The sequence below is a fragment of the Xiphophorus maculatus genome, chromosome 20 (genome assembly GCF_002775205.1).
Source record: "Xiphophorus maculatus strain JP 163 A chromosome 20, X_maculatus-5.0-male, whole genome shotgun sequence".
Classification (NCBI taxonomy): Eukaryota; Metazoa; Chordata; class Actinopteri; order Cyprinodontiformes; family Poeciliidae; genus Xiphophorus; species Xiphophorus maculatus.
In genome coordinates, this window is record NC_036462.1 from 16,972,421 (window position 1) to 16,997,540 (window position 25,120).

A 25,120-nucleotide genomic window follows, 5' to 3' on the forward strand; every position below is an offset into this window, starting at 1 on the left:
AGCAACAACACTTGATCAGGCTGTGGTGTTTAAATGATGCTCAATTAGTCATGAGAAGAAAATATCTTTCACACATTTAGACCACCAACAGCAGCCTGAGGCATTGTTATAAGGCAGAATGAATCCTTGCTTTCATGTTGTTTAGACCACATTCTGACCCTACCATCTGAATCCTGCAGTTAAAAATCTCATTGGACTTGGCAATGTTTTTTCTAGTCTGTTATTATTCCATTTCCGTAAGCTAATGCAAACTGTATCTTTTGTTTCCTAAGACAAGGGCAGCCGATGTGGCCTTATGGTCATGGAGACCCTCTGCTTCAAGGTTCAACATGTTCAGAGATGGTATCCTGCATACCTTGGTTATAATAGGTAGTTATTTGAGCTGCGGTTGCCTTTCTCTCATTTTGAATCAGTCTGCCCATTCAACAAAGAAATTTAATTCACACTAAACCTCAGAGATGGTTGTATGCGACAGTCGCAGCCGATCAGGAATTTTTGAAGTACTCTGACCAACTGTGCCATGGTCAGTCATTTAAACTTAATTTCTCCCAACTTGATGCCATTTTTGAGCTTCTGGAAATCATCCCATCTTGATGCCTAGATGTAGTGAGTGCTGTCATGTGATTGACTCATTGTGTTAACCAGCAATTGAACAGATGTACCTATTAAAGTGGCCAGAGTGTTCACATCACATTAGATCTGTATATGCTATGACTCCAGGTAGATTTATAAAATAATTTCTCAGACTTTGTTACTTTCTGTGTTTAGGTGAACGGGCAGATGGCACTCAGCGAGTAAGACAGACATAAGGTCTTGTTTTGTGAAATTCGTTTTGATAGTTCCATGACCTCTGAGGTGTAAAACACAAGCTATGAAAATTAGAACCGGTTTACTCCTGCCAATCTTCCAGCTCTCAGTGTAACAGGACTGCCCCCTCAAAATTTCAGAGTTTGTATTCTGTCTAGTGTCTGTGTTAAAGCTGTTATACCAGTAGTTATCAAGATGAGAATTTGCACCATCACTGGCCACCTATTTCCGAGCAAACCACTGAGACGAATGCAAAGTGGGTAGAAGTGGAGCTGCCTGTGCACCTCTGAAAGGTCTTAGCTGTTTAGAAAACACATAATGTTCTACTGTTGGCAGTGGGGGCAAACACAAGAGCCATCAAAGATCTTTTTTTATTTGAAGTAGTTAGAAAAGGTGTTCACCTTTACTGTCTGTACAGCCTGTGGAGGAAAGGTTTTACACGTTTTCCTGTTCAGAAAAGCTCATGGAAATATGGCAGCCGTGGTGTGTTTTGACAACTAAATGTAACTAAAAAAGACAGGGTAAAAAAAAAAAAATCAAATGTCTTCTACATTTAGACTACTTCCTCTGCTACATTTGCTTTGGAGCAGCTGCTTCAAACAAGCAACTGATGCCCTTGCTGTCACAGACCAGGTTGCTCATAGGAAAAACAGTAATTATACCTTCCTGAATGCTGAAGTAGCTAGTCTGCATCTGCCTTAATGTTTGTTTATGTTATTATGTGATTTTGGTGTTTTCACATTAAGCCATGCACCAAAGTCGGATGTTTACACTTACAGACTGAACCATAGGCAGGTGGAACATCTGACACTTATAACTTATGAGCCTTGGCATTATGGTCCAGTCACTGATGAGATACAATATATTGGAAGCTAAATATTTTGGAGATGCTATTATTGGCTAGTTTCCAATATGATCAGCTCTGACTATTGACTGAACAGTTGGAAATCTTAGAATTGGGTTGTCTTCCCAATTGATCCTTCTATGCTTGGTAAAAAGATATGAGGAAAATAAGTGCAATACTGCAGTGATAACTCATCTATGCCAACACTTTTCACAATGAATGTTGTTTAGGGAAGAAGACTTTTCTATATCACTAAGGGTGTAAATGAAGTGAAAAGAAGCTCAGAGATGTAAGATGATGCTATTTAAAAGAAAACTGTATTTCAGTGACATGTCAATACTTGTCTGTGGTTCATTGAGTCTTGAGAGAGAACGAGACTTCCCTGTTTCATCCTTTGGTTTGATATTAAGGTGAAATTGTTACCTGCAGGTTAAAATTGTACAACCAAAAATCATAAAGTGAAATACTGATTGGTGCAGCTCTACTAAATTTCAGTATTATTACTGGTTTGTTTATTTTAAGATATGAAGGTCATATATTTTTAAAAAGGTTTTAAATAATTTGACACACCATAAAAAATATATTTCATATAGTTTTATCTTATGAGAGATGCTTTTCTCATTTTTTCCCTCATACATAAACTTATTGTTCAAATGACACTATATTACATCTAGATGTGCTAAGATTATGAATAATTTAGGCTAAACTGTGTCCCTAATTTTAACTGTCCCTTACTTGTTTACATGTAGAAAATAATTTATTTAAGTTAGTTTTGATTTGTTCTTTCACTTTGAATAAACAGTTTCAATCTTAGGAATTTGACTGTTAATATTGGACTATATTGTGGAATTTTGTATATCTTTACCCTGTATTTTGCACACACTATGTTGTTTAAACAATACAACTACAGGAAATGCTGTACAGTCAGAAATTGGCTTCATGGAAATGTGGCTGTGGTGAGCTTTCCTCTTTTCTTAGCATGTCAAATATTTTTTCAGCTTTTTCTTTTTGTGGCTTTCTCAGTGTTATGCTACTGAAGGGCCATGAATGAAGACATTACTTTTTGTGTACTCGTTTTTCTCCGAACTGACAAGGCCACATAAAGACCCATTTAATTTGGTGAAGTGTAACTGAGGACTCACTCATGCATCTGTGAGAGTGGATCCAACAGTGACCCTCGATTGCCTTTTTTTCATTCTTTGAAACGGCGCTGATATGTCAAGTACTGTTTCTCCCCTCAGATCTCATTCAGATCCAAGGATGCAGGACAACATGGAGAAAACGGGTTTTGAAACAGCAAGGAAGCAAGTCCTACTATTATTTTGTCCTTTTATGTTTTTGTGGTTGAAATTTATTCACTGATCTACATTGCATATTCCTCCACTTCTCTTCTGAAGCCTGCTGACGCCCACTGAGGGCGTTATGGTTCTACCTTCATGGTTCACTGATAATTGAGTCGTCTTATGCAGTTTGGCCAGCAAAGAAATCTGACGAGAAATTCCTTTGAAAGTAGAGTTCCTCATGAATACAAAACTCTGCACACTTGAGGTAGAAGTGTAATTGTTGTGGCTGATGAGTGCTTGATTCTCTTTCCAAACACTCTTTCAGTTATTTTTAAGAAATCTGTTAAAACATATTTTAGTTAGTTATTTATTTTTTCTTTTACAGTAACTTTCTGAGAGCAGCGGTAATCTCCCCAAAGGCGGGGAATGTTCTTAGTTGCATTGTTGTTAAGTCACTTATTTCATCCTTGTTGAACATTTTGTAGTTTTGGCAGTGTGACCCCATTTAGACTGGAGCAGTCAGTCACCAAGCTGCCCTAGTTTTGCCATGATGAGTTTGTTCACTTTGATTGTAGATGCATGCAGTCTGATACATTTTCAGATACACCAAATCAGATTTTATTAACTTAGATGTATGTTTCCCACTGCTCCTTTTGTTGTCAAGAAGCCTCTGTGTGAGTGGCTAAAATCCCTGTTAGACTCCCAGATGGGTTTGGCGGTACAAATGAAGGACGTGGGCTTCTGTGTAAGTATTAGCAAATCCATGAAGCGATAATGAAATTGTAGACTGTGACTGGTTGCTTTTGCCCGACGTGGAAAGAGTTTCCGTCTCTGCTGCTAAAAGCTCAGTCAGCATCCTTCAGTAAACTGGATCTGCTCTCTTCTCTCCCCAGTTGATTCGACTTGCTCTGAGCTCTCTTCCTTTTTCTCTGTCACATCTCAGCCATTAGGTCACAGAGCTGCCAGGAAGCATGTAAAAAGATCTGCATGACACAGAGACACTGGAAAGAAGGGATGAAGTATTTTGGCATGTTTTGTGCAAAGGAGCTCTATCATCTAGTTTTGCATTTTACTAAGACAGGACCGCAGTTTGCTTCTAGAGTTATTTGTAAAATGGACACACTGTTGACTTTGTGAAAAGACTGGAAATTCTCTGCATGCTTATAAAAATATTTTGGATACAACTTATATCAAATATTAACTTCCCATAAAATGAATAGTAGAATAAAAAGCATACCAGCAGCTGAATCTGCTATAAATGATAAATTGTAATAAGCAGTGCTGCTTATTATTAATTTATTATTTATTTTTAATTTATTATTAATTTATTATTTATTTGTGTTTTTACAACCTCAAAAACACACAAGGTCAAAGCTAGAGATGCATTTATCAGGCTTCTACACCAAAGTAGAGATTTAATGTTCAAAAGATTATATTTTTGTTCAAAAATTATTTTTACCATTCATCATGGACCACATGTCCTGTATGTTTCTAGATAGGAGTAGATAAGGGACCTTCATTTGTTGAACCAAAAATGAAGTGCTACTCGCTCTTGGCTGAGCTGCAGGTTTCTTCCTGCTAAAAGCAAGGTTTTTTCTTTCCACTGTAGCCACATGCTTCCTCAAGATGAGCTATTGCAGCAACATTAATTAGTCAATGTTATTGACCAGATTTGCGTACATAGATATATTATGACCAACCGTCCTAATGAACTGAAGTAGTCATATTACTTTTAGGATGAGTAATTGATTTTTCTGTATTCATATAAATTAGAATTTCTGTAGAATTGAAAACAAAGTGCCTCTAGATGACATGTTTTGAATTTGCAATAGAAAAATAAATATAATTAAATAAGTCTGGACAGCAGCATTGCCCCACTTATTCTTTAAAACATATGTCCCTTATCTTTTTATGGTTTCAACTAAACCTAGAACAACGTGCATCAAAATGAATTCTGTTTGACGTGTTGACAAAGCAAAAGAAAATGGCTTTTTTAATGTGATGCAGGTAATGAAAAGGGAGAAAAAAGAAACAGATTTCGTTTTTTCTTCTATACTTTCAATTACTGGTTAGTTCTGTTTCGTTTGAACAAGATATTAAGGGCTTTCATATGACTATTCTGTATTTGTTTGCCTTACTTCTTGATTTTGTTCTACAGCGTTAAGTTTAGATGTAAATAAAGTGACTCTCATATCTACTGGAGTATAAAAAAATCTATAAAGCATAATTGTTCATTGCAGCAGTACAATCTAAATAAAAAAACTAGACCATTAATTTGAGTACATTTAGTCAATGACGTAAATATTCCACATTCAGATATCATAGTGTGCTGGAGCATTTTTTATTAGCACTTATTTTTTCTAAGTGTATCAGAGAGTTTAGGAACTTTTAATGAGTAGTTCATGGTTTAATGCTTCCATCCATCTCCTGTCTTCTAAACCTGCTTACTTTTGCAGGGCTACAGGGTGGGCAACAGGACAACACAGAAACACATATGACAAACAACCATGCACACACACACACATACCTAATGCCAATTTAGAGAAACCAGTTAAGTCATGTTTTTAGATTGTGGAAAGAATCCGGAATATCTGAGAGAACATACAAACTCCAGAAAAACTCCAGAAAAACCTGAAGCCAGGATTTGAATCGAGCAAGCAAGGCAGATGTGTGTAGACAGTCATATTTCAGGAAATGACTGCAGGAAAATAGTTCCTTTCCTAAACGTGCCTATGTCTGTGATCAGAGCAATTATTGAGTTTAACACATATGGAACTGTGACAAACATGGCTGGACAAAGCCTTAATGTTATCTCGGCACCACACACTGTGGGGAAAAAAATCCGGAAAGCAAAACAACAAAGAGTGGCATCTCTGGGTTCTCCTAAAAAAATGTATTTTAAGGCTTTATAAGACATCTTCATCAGAGGTGGCCAAAAATGTAGTGTGTGCTAAATGACTCAGAATGGCATTACTTTAATCTTTAACTTATATGTGTTGAGACGTGATCAAAGCTATTATTATTATTATTTATTTATTTTTTTACAATATTGATATTGTAACTGAAACGATACTAACTAAATCAATATTGATTTGTTCTCAATGGATGTGTAAAACCCATCAAATTGAGGATCTTGTGTTACAGAATAAAATTGATTCAGGAAGTTTGTGGCAGCTGAGTGCAGTTATTCTATACCATAAGTGTATGCATTGACTATTATTCACTTCTTTGTGTTGGAGGATTTCTGACTGCTGTCAGTGTGGTTTAAAAAAAACCCTAATTACTATGGTACTTCTTGTGCACTTAGACGTCCTTGTTGCTGACAAACTTGAAACTAAACTGATTCAGACATAATATAAATGATCATCTTAAAAAAGAGCAACTACATTTTTTCTTACTGCTGTTCTAGATTTGCATTAATAAGGATTTGTAATGTTGTATTCAATTTATGCAGAAAACTCTTGACAGTATTGTACCATTTGGTAGGCTAAAGTTCAGAGCTCAGTCTAGAAATCATCATGTCAGATTTATCTCAAACCATCCATGTAATTTGGTTTTCTTTCTTATTTCATTTCTTTAGCTAAGCTTTGTTTTTTAAAATGAATGGTAAGCCAAGCCTATTTTTAGTGCATGTTGCTGCATCCTGCAGTCTTTTGTAGCTTTATACAGTTGATGAGTTCCATGTAATCTAAAACACATTTCTCTTTTTAATCCACTGTAAGTGGAACAGTCTTTAATGTGATTTGATGATACAAGAAAAGCAATCTTTACTATTTTTTCTCCCCCTCTTTGTTTGCAAGGAGTTGAATGATTATTGAATAGCCCTTCTGCCAACGCCTGTCTGAACTTTGTAAAACTCTTTGAAAACATCAGTTATCTAACCTGGACAATTGATATTAGCCAGTGCTGTCTTGCAGCTGTTTCCAACATCTGTAGTGCTGTCAGCATATTGAAGCTGACAGTAGGGATGTTGTTCAAAATGTTATCCAGTGCCCCTGCATTTGGTGATGTTATTTTACAACAACAACGCCTTTAATCTTCTTACCACCACTCCATCCATGCAAACGCCGTGACCCTTCTCCGTGGTCTTCTGCCGGCCATGTTTTCCTGTCAGTGCTACTCATACATATGGACTGATCAGCGTGGATTTTTTTTTTTTTTTCTTTTTGCAAGTGTGACTGTGCCAGTTCTGGGAGGTCTGCCAGCCGGCATACAGCATGCATGCCTTCACCGCGAGGGACAAAACGGAAATGACAAGGCAATTGCCATTCTGTCAGCATTGCCATGGAAGCGCAGGCATGGCTGTTTATCCCAAGGTTAATGGGATGACGTCTGGAACTGAAAGTGCCAGATTGAGAGAAACATGTGCCTGTTTTATTTAAAACTACTAGATTGCAGGCAGTGGTGTCACATCACTCAGAGGAAAGCCTCGAGCAGGTCGGAATAACAAAATTAACATATAGCTTTACAAACATCACCCATATTACCTCTAGTGGGTATTAAAATTTGATGAGGGCTTGATTTAATTTTCTTTTAAATATCTGATTAGTAGATGATGCTTGCTAGTTCATGAGCTGCGACTGATATAGCAGCAGATAAGAGCTTTAATCTATGAATTAAATTGAAATGAAAGTGAAGGTTTTAAAACTAGACCTGCAAGAATCCAAATGAGTTTACCTCGTACCGTTTCTTGCAGCCGATGGCTGCTTGTTTTGAGATGAGTGTACTGAATTGCTTCCTGCCGACTTGACGCCTGTTGTATTAAAATTCATATAGGAGCTATTTTTGTATGCAATATGCATTTACAAATGCAGTGTTGTGTGGATCCGTCAAGGACACATGACCGCATAAATGAGCCACTTGTCACTCATCTTCTGCCGTTAGAGGCTGCTGGCTCCTTTTGTAAACAGCTGAGTTGATGAATCGCACTATATGATTTATTTAGAAACTTCCCTCCCACAATTTATTTTCATGTTTCTCCTTAAACCGGAAGTTTTATTTGTTTCAAAGCCATACGATCCAACTTATAGCAAAACTTTTAATTAAATACATACATGTTACGGCCAGTGGAACTCAACAAGCCGAATAATCAATCTGTCTTGGTATTTATTGATTACAACTGTACTAATTTATTCTTTGAATCAAACTCATGTAGAGGTTACAATATAATTAAATTTATGAGCCACTGTCTGGAAATTACTCCTTTCACGTCTCGTAGCTACTGCTCATGTAAGAATTTGAACAATATATTTAATGCCATGTCTACAGTGCCTTGTAAAGGTATTCACACCCCTTAAACTTTTCCCTATTTCGTCTGACTACAACCAAAAACTTATTTGTATTTTATTGAGATGCTATGTGATGAAATACTTCAAAATTGCATAATTGTGATGTAAAAAATTATTTTGTGGTTTTATTTATATTATATTATATACATTTACAGTATATTAAGCCAACTTTTACTTTTAAGCATTTTATTAAAATCCACTGCAATCAATGATCTCTAGAAGTAATTCCTGCTTAGGAAACAGATTATAAACTAGTTTCATAAAGCTCCAGACACCATCTATGTCAGCAATTAAGTTGTGGAGAATTTAACTAGACGGGAAGAGTTTAGTACCTGTGAGCTTACAGAAAATTGTCTGTAAACCAGATAAGTAGTGTAAATGGCCATGGCAACTTTAGATGAGCAGTAAAGGTTCAGGTGGCAGAATCTGTTGACCCAACTCTAAATTGTCCTCTACAAAAATCTGACATTTATTGAAAAGTGACTTTAGCAAAACAATTGTTGAAAGGGGGAAAAAACGGTAAAAACGGCCATTTAAACTCTGCCAAAGCAAATCTGGGGAATAAGGTGCTTTGGCCAAAATTAAGCTTTTTTTTTTGGCTTACATACAAAACATTACATGTGAAGAGAAAATAACCCTACATATCAACCTGAACATAACACTCCCACAATAAAACATGGTGGCATCAGCAGCATGCTGTCTTCAACACAGGTGGGAAAGCTGGTCAGAGTCTATGGGAACATGGGTGAAGCTAAATATAGGACAGTCCTGAAGAAAAGCCTTTCTTAGAAGCTGATGAAGAGTTGCAGTCTTAATTTTAGTGTAAAGCAGTGCTACAAACTTTCACTCATTGGGGCTCAGTGGAAACACACAAAACACATTTAGTATTTTGATTTGTTAAAGAAAACAAACATTGGAAGTAGCTTATCATTTTCCGTTTATTTCACAATAATAGGTTAAAATATACATTGAGGTTTGTGGTTGTACCACGTAAAAGCGTTTCACTGAGCATTAATACATTTGCAACACATTGTATACTAATACAGTTGACTACTACCCAACTACTGTTCAACTAAGGGAGATTTACCCTTTTGGTTCCCTGAGCAAACTGAACAGAGTTCCCATATTTTGAGCAAAACCACAATAGTCTATGAATAACTTTTCCTCAATGAGAGTTGTATTGCTGAAAGTGGAAGGAGAACATCACTGTACAATAGAACACTCATTTTATCCAATAACAGAATATCAGACAAAGTGAAATAGCCATTCTTGAATGCTGCTTCAAGTGCTGCTTTAATGACATCCTGTTGAAGTCGCTCTGGCCATTCTGTTTCCTCCAAATATTCCTTATATCTTGTTCTGAGAATTTTTCTACTAAAACATGCATTTGTTCTTACTATGCTGGTTTTGATGCTGCATGGCTTAATTGCTATCTGCTGGTACTTCTAGTACTTTTTAGAATCTGTTTGAATGAGAATCTAGCCAACTGGAGTTTTTTTTATTTTTTTAAATTTTTTTTTATGTAAAAGCAGCTGATTGAACTTTTAAAGCACAACTAAGCTCTAAAAAAAGACCCTAAAGCCTGGAGAAGTTAAACAGAAAATCTTGCAGATGTAGAGCAAACTATAAAGGAAGAAAGATGCCTTAGGGAATATACCGCTCCCTCCACATTTATTGGCATCCCTGCTAAACATGTGGGGGAAAAAAGCCTCAAAATAAATGCATCGTTTATTGCAATAGCAAGATCTCAGTCTGAAAAAAAAAATGCTGCAGTTGTTTATAAGTGAGCTCCTTTACTATTCCTTCCAGCTATACATACATACATATATATATATATATATATATATATATATATATATATATATATATATATATATATATAGGTTAGGGTTAGGGTAGGGATAGGGTTAGGGTTAGGGTTAGGGTAGGGATAGGGTTAGGGGTTAGGGTTAGGGGTTAGGGTCGTAGTGGATAAACAACAGAGGAAAGCCGTTGTGATAGATGTAGCAATACCAAGCGACTGCAACATCAGGAAAAAGGAGCACGAGAAACTAGAGAAATACCAGGGCCTCAGGGAGGAACTGGAGAGGGCCTGGAAGGTGAAGACCACAGTGGTGCCTGTGGTCATCGGGGCCCTCGGGGCAGTCACCCCCAAACTGGACCAATGGCTACAACAGATCCCAGGAACAACATCAGACATCTCAGTCCAGAAATGTGCAGTCCTTGGCACAGCCAAGATACTGCGCAGAACCCTCAAGCTCCCAGGCCTCTGGTAGAGGACCCAAGCTCAGAGGATAAGAACCACCCGCGATGGGTGAGAAGGGAATTTTTATATATATATATATATAATGGCAAAATACACATGACCATCACCCAGTGTAGCTGGTTTAAACTTTGAAAATATTACTCTAACTCTAGATACAGGCAGGTTTAGGCCAGGAGACATATTCTTTCATCTGTTTCCTGACTTTAGAAGAGCAACACTCTAGGGATGAAATTAGTACAAAGAAAATGAGAAGACAAGAAATATCTTAAAAATACAGATCAAAAGAAAATAAAACGGATAAAAAATAGTCGGAATCTGTCAGTGTGGAAAGGGTCATTTTTAATGCTTTGGGAATCCAGTATAGAACAGTGAGAACTATTACCTACAAATCGAGAAAACATCAAAAACTTATCCAGGAGGTCAAAAAAAATGTAGAACGACATCTCCTCACTTCCCCCAGTTAAGGGCAGCATTCATAATTTAAAAATAAGAACAAAGACTGGGTAAAACTTGGCATCCAGGGGAAAGATTCAAGCCCAAAACTACTTCACACCAAATATAATGAAAATATCTGTCTCATATTTGTGAGAACATCTTGATGGTCCCTAAGACTTTTAGGAAATTATTCTGTGGGCTGTAGACATAAGTGGAACCTTTTGTGTCCTTTCACAAATGGCATAATGCACATTATTTTAGAAAAACAGCATTAAGCTTATAGTCAAACATTGTGGTGTTGTGGTGGTCTGGTCTCTTTCTGGACCTAGATGCTTTTCCATAGTTGATGACAGGTTAATAATACAAAACAAAGCAGTATATCCCCCTCTGACTGGCTAAAAATAACATTAATACATTTTGAAGATGCTTGTCTAGGTTTTGATCCAAATAAAATGCTGGAGTGTCGACCGCAAACCCCCACAATGTGCCTAAATTAATTAAAATAAAGTTGGCTGTTCCCTCCATTGGTGGCAAAACCAGTTATTAGGTTTTGGGAGCAAATACTGTGCAGCTGGAGCCAGGTTGGATTGGAAAACCATTTCCACGTAATACATAAGGGCTATCTTATTATTATCATTATATTTTATTTTTTTAATTTGTTTGATTTGTTTAATCTAAAACTATTGTGAAAAACAAACTAATTTAGAGGAGAAGAACAATTTCTCATAGATGATTTGTATATCTATATACAAATAATGTATATAGATATACAACCCACTATACAGGAAACCGGGTTGTGAAATGGAGGGAAGACGAGCAGTACAGGTCAGCGGGCCGAGACTCAAATCTGCAATGGCCACATCGCAGATGTTATGGTTTATTTAAAAAAAACCCACAAAACTTAATAATTAAAACACATATCACTTTAATATGTTGCAGTTGCATATGCTGTATTTTGTAATTTTTGTTAATTGCTATTTGCAGCATCAAAACATTTGCAAAAGTAATAACCAAGAAACAAAACAATTGCTGCTTTTTGCTCATCCTAAACAGGGTAAATGTAAATGTAGGGGCCCCTGGACCATTTCTTCACCAAAATATTGCAGCCTGTCTAATTCCTAATGCCTCCCACTCTGGATTTCAGGGTTGACAGAAAGAGCAAAGAGAGCAGATAAAGTAAAAAAAAGGGGAGGAATTGTAATGCTTGTTAAAAAAACAAATGATTTATTCCTGGATGCGTCATTTGGACCGAGCATCTCCCCAGACTGAACACTGGACGGTTGGCTGTGATCTTTTGTCTCTTTTATCCTCTCAGACATTTTACCTGTGTCATTTTCTTTAGCTCAATTGTGTTCTGGCTACTAACAAAACACTGCAATCATACATCCCCTTGTGCAACACTTTCTAAATGTTTCCGAGTTACTTAATTCAGTAGTTTCACTGCATCTATAAGAGGTTCTAAGCACATTAAATGGGTAACATGGTGGTGTTTCACCAAAGCCAGAGGCAGCTGGAGACTGATGTAGTAGGTAATATTTCACACAACATTTTGGAACATGTAATTATTTTAAATTTCTTCACCTCAGCCTTGTAAAGAGTCCTGGCTGCAGTGAGAAAGGCTAAAACCCTGAAATTATACTCTGATTCTGATGAATGGCAATGAGGCAGATTAATCGACTGCTGTGCAAACCCTTACTTATCTGATTTTTAGGACTGCACCTCCTTCTCTGTTCCTAAAAGGCAGAAAGATCCCTCTAGCATTAAATGGGATGTAATTTGTGTTTGAATGGAAAGTTAGCAAAAGATAATTTTTTTTATATCTCTAATTTAGTTTTACTCACTTCTCTGAATTATAATGGTTCTCAGTTAGAATTTTTTTTGTTCAGTGTTTTGGAGTTTGAAAAAAGCTTCAGATCTGCATCTAACTTAATCTGATTCTTTCTTTGATTTTGGAATTAAAACAGCTGTTTTTTTTCCTCTTTTTACATTTTGCTTTTTATAGCAATTTAAAAAGGGCCAATTTCAAAGTCCTATAATTCAATTTCCAGATGCTAACCAATAATAAATGTCATTTATTTTTAACATTAATTGAATACTTATTTATTGCACACCAAAGGTAGTAAATTCCAAAATTTTGTGGAAACATTATGAACATGGAAAGCAGCGATTAAAATTTATGACTGGATAAAGAGGTGACAAGTTTTATAGTCCTTAGTTGTTAATAAATTGGAAATTTGTCAGCCAAACAATTTCAAAGCTGTTGTTGGAAATACAATCCAGACTACTCTGCTGGAGACACTACGCATTTTTAAAAAAAATAATTGGGACTGATAATAGTCCTAAGTAATTGATTTAGACTAGTTTATTTTTGGTATTTTTCAGAATAAGCATGTCCCAGTTTTTTAGTTTGAGCTTCAGTTCAGTCAGGAGAAATGTGCACACTTAGTGTACATACTTAATATTTGATCTAAGAAGAGCATTTTTGGAGCAACGGCATCATATGTTTGGTATGAACCAATTGAAGAATTTATTAAGATGTATGTTTATTCTAACATGAATACTCTTGGCCATCAAGCCATACCTGACATGGTTATCACACAGGAATTCATACTTGGTTAAAGTACAGCAAATTTTAAAATATAAACATAAAAAGTGATTTTGATCTTATTGGATGGTGCCCATGGAGCAGTGGAATCAGCCTCTCTGCGATCCCATCCCTTTAGTCCTGGTTTCTCAAACCTCACACTGTGGCCTTTTATAGTTGCCTCTGTTGTCGGATGATTGACTTTTTTTCAGCTGTTACATTTTGATGAGGCTGTTGATTCAAAGTGAGATTAACCTCAGAGTAGCTAGGCTATTACATAAGAGTGAGTCATTTCTTTCATTGTTGATATAAAAAATATATTGCTTCAAAGAGCTTTCATCTTTGAACCAAAATATCGTGCAACAGTGCCGCAGGCAGTTAACTGGGCTTCACAGTTTCTATTTTGTATAAGCTGCGTTGTGGCTAACGCGAGCTCAAATCAAATGGAATGGAATATACTGAAGATGTATTTTTGTAAACAAAGCCTTAATAGAAACTTTTGTAGGCATAAGGCTTTTATCTGGAAATTGTAAACATTTGCTCCATGTTATGTAAATCCTCCGTGTTATGATTGGCAAGCGGCTTTCAAATTGCCTCATAGTATTAATGTTTAATTTATAATGTGTTGTATCCCAGGCTATGAGATACTGTGACATTGCTGGTGCAGAAATATTATTAAATCTATAGTCCTCACTGACAAAGTTAATCCTGCTTTCTTATGCAGTCATTAGTTTTACATGCAGCTCAAACGCATTGTAAGACTCAACCCAATTCAGAGCTTTATAATTCACTATATTGCAAATTATGTGTCACACGATTTTGACATTTTGTCTGTACACCAGTGGGCAGATACTGTGCCACCAGAAAATGTTCCCTCCCCTTCAATTTTTATACATTTTGTTACAACATAGACTTATACACAAATTGATTTGAATATAATTTTTGTTTAAAAAGTCTACAGAGAGTTTTGTTTTCAGACTTTTTTTTAAACATTTATAAGGTAATCCATCCATCCATCCATCCATCCATTATCTAACATGCTTATCACTTGTGGGGCTGTGAGGGGTGGCGGTTCCCATCTCCAGTGCTCAACAGGTGAGAAGTTGGGCACCTTAGATTATAAGGTAATTCTAAATGTTTAAATAAATAAGCACACAAGAATTCACATCCTTTTCTCCAATTCTAAAAATGTAACTCTTGCTATAAAGCTTCTTAGAGATTGTCAAACAAATTGAAACAAAATCCTCTCGTACAGTGAATTCAAAATACAAATTCCCAAGTATCATGTCTTGGGAAAATTGGAGACAGCTACTCTAGCTAACACCATCTCTACTGTAAAGCAAGGTGGTGGCAGCATATGTCCATACTAACCAAAACTAAGGCAGTGATTTATCTTTCAACTTTAGTGTTCTGAAGCACACAGCCAACATAACAAAGGAGTGAGTTCAGGCACAGGTCTACATAAAGTCAGGCATTCATAAAATGATTAAACTAAAACTACTGAAAGTAAAAACTGTGAAGAAAATAGATAAAAATAGATAAGGAATCAATAAAACGATGCAATGCTGTCACAGTTCAGCAGAGATATACAGCTCTTGAAAAAAATGAGGTCCCTGCACTTAACCCAATTGAAAACCTTGTGATTATTCCACCAGACATTGATTTCTGAACTCTTCCTGAGTTAAAACCTTAGGATTGTTGCTTCTAAATGAATATGAACTTGTTTTCTTGGCATTATTTGAGTTCTAGAAGCACTGCATCTTTTTTGTTATTTTGACCATTTCTCATTTTCTGCAAATAAGTAAAAAAAAATTGCTTGGAATTTTGGAGACATGTTGACAGTAGTTCATAGAATAAAAGAACAATGTTCATTTTACTCAAAAATATAAAGTAAAATCAGATAAACTGATCATATAAAGTGGTCTCTTAATTTTTTCCAGAGCTGTACATGTTTGAAGACCAAGGATTGTACTGAAGAGCTTTGGATCCAGAGGTCCTGGATCAAAAGTTACTTTACTCCTGCAGCGATTGTGCAGGAGTAAAGCATGTGACCCATGTTCGGAGGTCTTGGTCTGCAACAGAACCGAGTCCCGGCCTGTTGACCTTTGCTGCATGTCTTTCCCCTCTCTCACAACCTACTTTCCTGTCTGATAATTGTCAAATAAAGGCCACCAGAGCTGGAAAAGGCCTTTGAAACAAAAAGCTAAAATGAAAGAAGAAAGGCAGGCGGCACCCTTTGTCGTTGACCTCATCCACATGAATGACGGGTCCAAGAGGAGATCCTCTCTTGATGCAGCGTTGAGAGAACATCTTTTGCCTACTTGTAGGGTTTTTAACTTCCCATGACATCACATGATTTCCTTCCTGAAACTCATCCTCTTCTTGTTGAAGTATGTTAACACAGTGAATTGTTAAATCAAAAAGTTATACCAGCCTCCTATATTCAGTTCTTCAGAGTCTAGCAGAGTATATCTTTGAGAAAAAAAAAAAACTAACAAAAAAACATACGCCAATATATTTTAGGAGAACTCTAAAATGTGGCAAAAGGTGAAAAAATGAATAGGTGCGAATATTTTCTGGTGGCAGTGTTTGATTAATTTTCTTAATCTCCTTAGTAAGTATTTCACTGATTATAACGAACCTTACGAGATATGTGTGTATACATTCACTCCCCATCCATGTGTGCTGTTCTCTGGTTGAAGTGGTGAAAATCTGCATGTTTCAAAATAATCCTGGATCACATTGTCTCTTTGAAGGAGTCGCGCACAGTCTGTTTAGCTGCAAGGTGTTTATACATAGCAAGACATAAAGCCATCCTTGATTCCCCCTTTTTTTGTGACTGGGAGTTCTCATATCTCTTTTATGAGCTCATGGCAAAGTTGTCCTATATCTGTAGGGAATGAGATCATGAATATTGTGTTAACCCAGAAAAGTTGAAATCCACGCATGCCTTCTTGTTCCCCTGATCCCTCAGCTTTTGTTGTTGCGTTGGCCAATTGTAGCCTGGAAGAGATCAAGGGGACCCCTGTCGGTTGTGGATTATTCCTTTGTTGAAGTGCCACTGTAGGGGATAGAGGATTAAAAGAGCAGAGAGTGAATAGGGATTGTACAGGAAGTTATTCAGCTGCATATAACATCCATGAACCATCAATATGAAGTTAGAAAAGTTATTGATTAATGTTTATTTAATTTTTAAAACAACTTAAAGGAATGTGCATTAACTTGGTTTTAATTTTCTACCTTAGTTTTAGGGGTTGTCACAAAGATATTCCTTTATATGGGTAATCTAGACTAGGATTATCAACACTCAGTTGATGTGTTTTCTTTGTAATCTCAGCATAATTAACATAAAGTACCATTTGACTGTTTCTTCACCATGTTGCCTTCATCGCCCTGTAGACGGCTGCAGCAGCAATTGTGTCTTTAGAGTTGATTCTCTTAGAGGTACCTAGTCTCCATTAGCCTAACTTGTGGATAGTCTATATCATTTTGTGTCTCCTTTTTATTCTGCAGGAAGCCATGGGCCTCGAGGCTGGGCAGCTTCTTACCCAGAGTGTGCTGCAAAGGACCAGTCTCCTGTGGATATTGTAGATGAACAAGCTCTGGTGCTGGACGAATACCAGATGCTGGAGCTCGACAAGTTCAACATAGAGTCATCCAACCAGACCACCATGAAAAACACTGGAAAGACAGGTGGGGATCTCTAATGATCAATAATGATTATGAGCAAATAAACAACAGTGTAAATTATTTTAAATTGAATCCATTTTATCAAGAAGCTGTTAAAAAGAAATAATTCTGGAAACCCTTGTTCATTTAGGGGTCCAGATCCAGGAAAGCTTACAGGCCATCACATTGTTGTTGGCCTTTCCTTCATAATGCCAACAATGAAATCATTAAACCACAGACTGCACTTACGGTGCTTTTAACTTCTACATTTACATCTAATAGAACATTTATGAAGTTAAAAATGTTCAAGTTATACCTGGCAATTTTAAGTTTTAAATTATTTAAGTTTAACCAGTAAGTAGTTTTTTTTATTATTTTGAAATGAAGATGGCATCTCTGCAAAAATATTAAAACAATGTAGTTAATTTTTATGACCATTGTTAAATTATTGTTCGTTAAACAAATTTGACAAGTATGTGACTTTGACATTTATTACTTCACCACTGCCTTTGCACAAACTAACCCTTAATTTTGCCCATTCATCTTCAAAGGCTGCCAGAAATTGCCAAATAGATTTTATTCTTTATTTAAAATAAAACATCTTTCACAAAATAACTCCTCAAAAACTATAAAAATGAAGGCTTATAATGATTAATTTATTTTCATTCCTGTTTATTCAAATATGCATAAGTAGTTATAGGGTTTAATGATGAACATTAACTACATAAAAATGTGAATTTGATGGTATGAATTAATGACGTGTTAACATACCTTGAAAGTGCAAAATAACACTCAGTTTATGTTGAGGTGAAATGTGGGTTAAAGTGTCACGTCTGTGAACCTCTCCATCACTGCAAAGAAAGATCTGTAACTTGCTAACTTTAGACTCCCTTTAGCTGATTTTCTTTATGATGTCCCATAAGTCCTACCTACCTACAAATCTGCTCCTCTCAATTTTTTAGCAGAAGAATAAACAGGAAGTATAGTCATGATACACAATCACAAATGTAACGCTTGTGTTCTTGTTATTTGCACGACTAATATTTTTGGATAGCCACGTATGAATTGGTACTGCTATGACCTTCAAGCTTATTGGTCATTCCTGCTAATGCATTTGCGCAATAGACCTCATCTTACTTTCTTCCATATCTACCGTATTTTCCTGACTACAGCCGCTACTTTTTTCCTACTTTTTGAACCATGCGGTTCATAGCCCGGTGCAGCTTTTCTGTGGATTTTTCTTCAACCGCCAGGGGGCTCTTTAGCAGGAAGTGAATCATTGGAAATGAAGAAAGCGATAATTTTCAATTAGAACAAGCACATGCCAGCAGCAGGCACAACAGAGAAATTTCTTCAAACTCATGTGATGCAGCTTTTAAGTTGAGGGCTATTGATCTGGCAGTACAGGAGGGAAATAGAACCGTAAACTCGACGTGAACGAAAGCATGGTTCGGCTTTGGAAACAGAGGGCTGCGTCCTTAATAAATCCAGCAGGTTTGTTAAGGACGCAGCCCTCTGCTGCCCTCTGCTGCGTCCTTATGGAAAACCGAGAGCGGCGGAGTTACCAGCGGCTTATATATGTACGTTTCCTGTTTTTTCTCTTTCTTTTTTTTTTTTTTTTTAAATTTGTAGCTGCAGCTTATAGTATAGTGCGCTCTATAGTCCGGAAAATACGGTACTTGACTGCAGCATATTTGACCATTTTGAAAATAGATGTTATTACTTGAAACCTAGTCAAATTTCTGTAACAGCATGTTGCAGAAAAGGACAATTATGCTCATTTAGTGAGACACAGACACATTCAGTTGCTATGTGATTTGTGTGACTGAAAGAGGCTTATGAGTTGTTTTTATCCCTTTATTATTGCATTCATTGTCCTCGGCCTTTGCTTGTTTCCTCTCTTTGTATGCAGCTTGCAAACCTTGTTTACGGACACATTTGGAATCTCACTCAATTAGCTGCTACTTCAAATCACTGCCCCATTTTCTTTTCTTTAATTCAACAAATCCGTGGACCACTGGTTTGAAAACTCTGACCCTAATTGATCTGTCTGCTTTTGGCACCGTTTCTCTCAGAGCAGTGTCATCTTTGCGTTTGATCATAATGAGAGTTGTTAGCCTCCATGACAACCAAGGCCACTGACACAGCCCGGCAATGCAGCGGGCTGATTATTTACAAAGTCAGAAGTAAGATGACTTGGGAACATGCACTACAAGAGGGAGATTTAAATGGCTCTAAGTACCGTGAAAGTCAGGAAAGTGGTATCGCATTACTACAAAATGATGCAGAGCAATAGCTTTTTGAAAAGGTCAACTTAACATGCAACAAATTCACATCACCGTATTTTGAAATTGATTCACTTTTAGTTCGACTGAAGAGACGAGTGTATTTTTTATCTTTTGTTTGCCATTTTGCTGTAAGGAAGGCAAATAGTTTTTCACAGCCCTTTTCATATTACAACTATCTATCTGCATGAGAATTGTGGATCATGATGTAGGCTACTCATTATACAGCAGTGCACTTCTACACACACGTGACCCATTACTGTATGAAGGTCAGTCTACAAAAATAAGAGTTAATCAACCTGCCAACCCATCCCATTGCTCCAGTTGCAGGACACCTTAACCATAACTGTGACATTTCTAATTCTCTTATTCCATTTTACTTGCGAAGCCAGACTACATGACCTGAAATTATGTATAGCCTAACTGAATCAGCTGAATGCTTTGCGGTCTCTGCAGGTTAATTTCCTGTCACATTACTGCTCCACTCTGGTATCGCCAAACATCTATAGCAGATCGTATCTGTGGTCTCGACTACCCTGAAATAATTTGTTATATAGGTGGCCTGCTTCTGGGGTGTATTTTCTACAGCACAGTGGCTATTTTTTAAAGTTGTTGTCACCTAAAATGATGATGATCATGCACTACATTTTGTCACATGTAGAAGTCTGGGTAAAGGAGGATTTTTTCCCCTTCATACTGCTGGAAAAGTGGTTTTGATGTTATTTATTTTTGAAACATTGTAAAGATTATAAAAGCTTTATGTAAATCGTCTCAAGTTCACGGTTCCAGTCTGTCATCATTTTCAAAATTCCTCAAATTTCAGTATTTTAATTTTTAGCAACACACAGAAAGGAGAAAACAACAAAAATGGCAAAAAAGAATGTCTGAGTGAACATTAATTATATATAACCAAAATTAATTTAAATAGTTAATAATTAAACACTGTCTGCAAAATGAACCAACGCTTTACGACCATATTTTATTAATATTCAGTGTGGTGTTCTTGCATTTTGTGTTTTATTAAGAGGCTACCAATTTTGACCATAAAATTGTAAACTTGGCCTGTAAGCAGATTGAATATTGATCTTTTCATCTGATGGTTTTAAACAACACATTCCACACAGTGCCAGCATCTGGTGATTGTTTTTTTTTACAGGCAGTGATTAAGATTCTGTGCAAATATTTTGTGTTGTTCGGTAAAATTTCCATCCATCCATCCATCCATTTTCTGTTCACCCTTTGTCCCTAATGGGGTCGGGAGGGTTGCTGGTGCCTATCTCCAGCTACGTTCCAGGCGGGAGGCGGGGTACACCCTGGACAGGTCGCCAGTCTGTCGCAGCGGTAAAATTTCCGTTACCTAGAATAAGGGAGATGAATTATGAAGGTATAAAAAAATTTAAATACTTTCAATATTTTTATGCATTTCAATTCAATATTATCTTATTTTTGTAAAATCCAAAAAAATATGCCAGGTATTGGACTTTGAAATTCCACTCTGCCTCCAGCACATACAATTTCCACCACTAAGAATTTTTTTTCTTTGGTGTAAAAAGTCTCTCCATGAATATGAGTTTGTATATTTCCACAGTGACATGCAGCAACTGCACCATGCTTCTGCAGTTATTGGCAACTTTTAGTGTTTTTCCACATTATTTTGCTTTACTCTTTGTTTTACACCTAACAGTGGGTTATTCAAAGAAAGGTAAAAACCTTTTTTTGTGCATCTGAAAATGTAATGCACAGTATATTCCTTTTTGTTCCGTTAAGTTCCAATAAAAATAACAGTTGTGTCTAAATTATTTGAAAAAAAAAAAATTACTGCTATGTGCACTGTTGACAACTTAGCGATTTTATTGATTTTTTTTTTAGTAACGTTTTAGACCCATTTAAGCAAGCGACAAATTTAGTAACTTTTTTTGGTGTTAATGGAGAATTTGGCAACAACGTCCAATCCTACTGCAGTTACAGCAAGCATTTAGTGCTGCCTTGAGCCCCTCCCACTTCTGAAGAACTTGCAGGTGGTTTATCTGACGGCAGCTGTGTTATGTAGCAAACCCAGCCTGCTGTCAGGGCAGAGAGAAGGCCCACTCCATTTCGTTTCTACATAGCAATTAATTCACACGTGCAAAGCTACCAGTGATCCTGCTCTGATTTACACAGAATGTAAATATTTTGAAAAATAATTTATTATGTTGCCTAATGTACCAAGGCCCCTCCTCCTCGCCAAAAGCTGTCACACTCAAATAAATCCTGCCTCAGTCAGTCACTCACCTCTTTCACTGTGTATGAAGTGTCTTTTGGTTAAATTAGATTTTTGTGGGTTCAGGCAAAGTATTTACATTACTAAATTGACATTATTGATTTCATACAGTGTATTTGTAGTTCTAAATATTTAGAATATTTCTTTCTTTTACTTCCCTAATCACACATGACCAAAAATGAAAATTACTCAGTGACTTTATCTAGCAACTTCTTGCAACATTTGAGACAGCAAATGGCTACTTTTCTTCCTGAGAAGTTGGCAAGAATGATTCATACATTTATTGCAGCTATGAAGGAGCTGCAGTAAATGGAAAATGGAATCATTTTCCATCATGAACAATCATTTATTGCACATTTTATGCAGTGTTTAGCTGGATATATTTCAAGTTACCTAATGTATTTGTCCACTTGTATGATGTCTAACTGCATTTTATGCACACTCTAAGAGTTACGAGTTAAGAATAAGAGTTGGTGAAATTGCAATAATGTAAAAGAAAGAAAAGAATTGAGAACATATGAATTAATTGTAACTGATGTTATGTCACTATTCAGACTAAGTGTCGCACAGCCCCAATTTTTTGTAACATTTAGAAATTAATAATAAATTGGCTTAACAGTAGTAGTACGTATTAGCAGTAGTAGCAGTATGTAGAAACCATTTTTTTCTACATAAATGATAGTAGAAAATACTTTTTTTTTTTCTAATTTGTTGTTATTAGAAAAAGCCAGTTAACGCTACGATATCCTCTGGGCTCACAAAAAAAAAAAGAAATAAAGAAATCTGATTTTTAGTTTCTAACTAGCTGACCACTAGCCAGAGCTGGTCATGTGTAAAATTGTCTGATTCTGATCATCAGCTGAGTTCTCAGAGAATCTCTTGTTTTTAAGGATAATGTGAAACATTAGTGTATCTAAGCACTCTGGCCATCAGTTTGTGGTTGAGGTAGTGCTGTAAGCTCAGCACTAATGGGCTCCCATTTATCTTACACCACTGATGTCTTATGCAGCTGTACTTAGCCTGCTGCATTTTCCTGCCTCATGCTGTTTTCTTTTTCCTATCAATATCATCAATATGATGTCATGGCATTGTGAGTTCATGTTCCTGGGTTTCTTGACTATTTATTTTAAAAGGATATACATTAAAAAAAAGTAGGATGACGTAATTCATATGTTTCTATCTGTTCTGTATTCCTGATTGTATTTTAAAATCTTAGCTTTCTATCTGTACTTTCACGTCTTCAGCATCCCTGTACATCCTGGGAAATTGATTCCTCCTCCTCAGTAGCGGTGCCTGAGGTTGAAGCTGATGTATAACTTGACCTGACTTGTTTTTGATGTCCTAAAGGAAATGTCTTGCTCTCAGGAGCCGTCATGTTCACCAGCCCGCCACCAACTGTGTCTCTTTCCCATTTGGGGACAATCCTGCAGAGTGCTGTTGCATGTTACAGCTTTTTCTCAGAAAACTGTTGCCTGCTGAGGCTAAGAACCGAACGATGAAAGACTGATAAAAAACAGTAAAGTTTTGAGTCAGGAAACCCAGCAACAAGACAAGGCTGTGCACAATCCCAGTTAAAGCCAAAACAGAAAGATGTAGATGAAAGTCGATCACCTTGAAATTGCGTGTGTCATTAATTTTCAAAGTTTCATATATTTCTTTGGTAGAAATCCTTTGTGTTATAACTTTTTCAAACCAGGCATTCCTAAGAGCCCTCCAAGGGTTTAAGGTACATTTTTGAAAGATTTTTTCTTCTTCTTGCATTCATACCACAGATATGAATGTTGAGATGAAGTAACGGCCTTCAGGTATCCGTTACTTCATCTCCAATTTTATCAATTGGATAAAAATCACAAAACCTCAGCATTAAATTTAAACACATAAACCCAGCTCTTTTGTCAAGGTCTGTTTTTGTTATTTTATTTTATTGCATTGCTGACATTTCATTGGCGTTTTCAAAGTTTTCTGTATTATTGGTAACCCATATGCTCAGGAAAAACATTGTGCACATGTGTTTGTGTCTTAGACTTGAAGAAATTCAATTCAGTTCTTGACTGAAGCCACAATATAAAACCTTGTGTACTCTCGACTCGACTCTGAACCAACCTACAATCAATTTTTTCTAGTACATACTTAAAAAATGAGAATATTGCTTAAAAGAAGTAGTGTTTTTTGTAAGTCATATCAGAAAGTGAAATATATCCTTATGTAATCATCACACATAGGGAGCTTTTCCAAGACATTATTTCTTGTAAAAATCCAACATTCAGTGTCTCAGAAAATTAGAATAAATGGGAACTGATGATGCCACATCCAGATCAGCTAATTAGCCCTTTAACTGTCTCCCTCAAAACTCTTACATGAGGACACTGGTGTTTTGACCAGTCATCGTACAGTTGCATTATGATAGCTTCCATTCTGAGGTAAGAGTCCATAATGAAAAAAAGTCCCTCTAGGATCTCATGAACAAACGGGAAAAGGCTTTGAAAGTTACATGAGCTAAAAAGGTTTCTGTGGTTTGAAAGTCTTATGTTTTCCTAACCCCAGATCACCAAAGCCTCTTGGGGGTGTGCCAGAATTGAGTTGTTCAAATCTGTCACAAAAGGGGCATTAACATCACTCACACTATTTAAAAGTCAGCTTTGTAATTAAGAGCTGTGTGAACAGATCTTAAAAAGTTCATTGCGATTGATTACATGACGTTCCCTTGTGCCTTGGCCTGCTTTGAGATCGAGCAGATTAGCTGCCATTCGGACTGCGTTCCTCAACAAAAACACGTCTCAGTAAAATTTCAGGCAACTTCAAACCAAATTCAGCAGGACTCGAAAGCCTCCAGAGACATTTGCATTGATCAAGGATTTACTTTCACACACACTCCCCATCTTTCACAGGCTGTGATTCAAGGTCTTTTTGGCTTAGCTTCTAATTCCTCCTCTGCTGTTTGAGGGTTCACACACACCCAGGGCCGCATTCCTAATGAAACTCCCAAGGCCAGCGAGCATCTCCATTCCCTAGTTTTTCTTGTGTTGCACACAGGATTACCCCGCTTCAACAACAGCAGAATCAGGGATTTTTGGTCTATTGCAAAGGAGTTGCACAATTATGATAATGTGATGGATAGTTATTTCCTGACCTAATGCTTTCAGTCTGAAAAATCTCCTGCATCATTTCGTCGTCTTCATGCTGTGGGCCTTTAGCTTAAGTAGCGCTGGCACGTTAATACTTCTGGCAGATTCTTTCTCGCCTCACGACAGGAGCTCAGCTCATCCCTCATCACACAAGGTTCCTCTCTCTTCAAATCTTCTTTTCTCTTCTCTTTGTTTATCAAAATATCACACCTATTTTCTTCTGCCAATCCGTAAATCTGTTTGAGTTACTTTAAATTCTTTTCATTTTTTTCCC

General features: G+C 36.7%; 1 protein-coding gene across 1 annotated transcript in view; it reads left to right on the forward strand.

The window, feature by feature from the left end:
* The window catches only part of ptprg (protein tyrosine phosphatase, receptor type G), a 155,439-nt gene that overhangs the window by 66,622 nt on the left and 63,697 nt on the right, over window positions 1-25,120 (forward strand). The window contains exon 3 of the mRNA XM_005810433.2: window positions 17,021-17,200. Coding sequence (XP_005810490.1) covers window positions 17,021-17,200 — 180 coding nt within the window. The remainder of the gene's footprint in view (window positions 1-17,020; window positions 17,201-25,120) is intronic.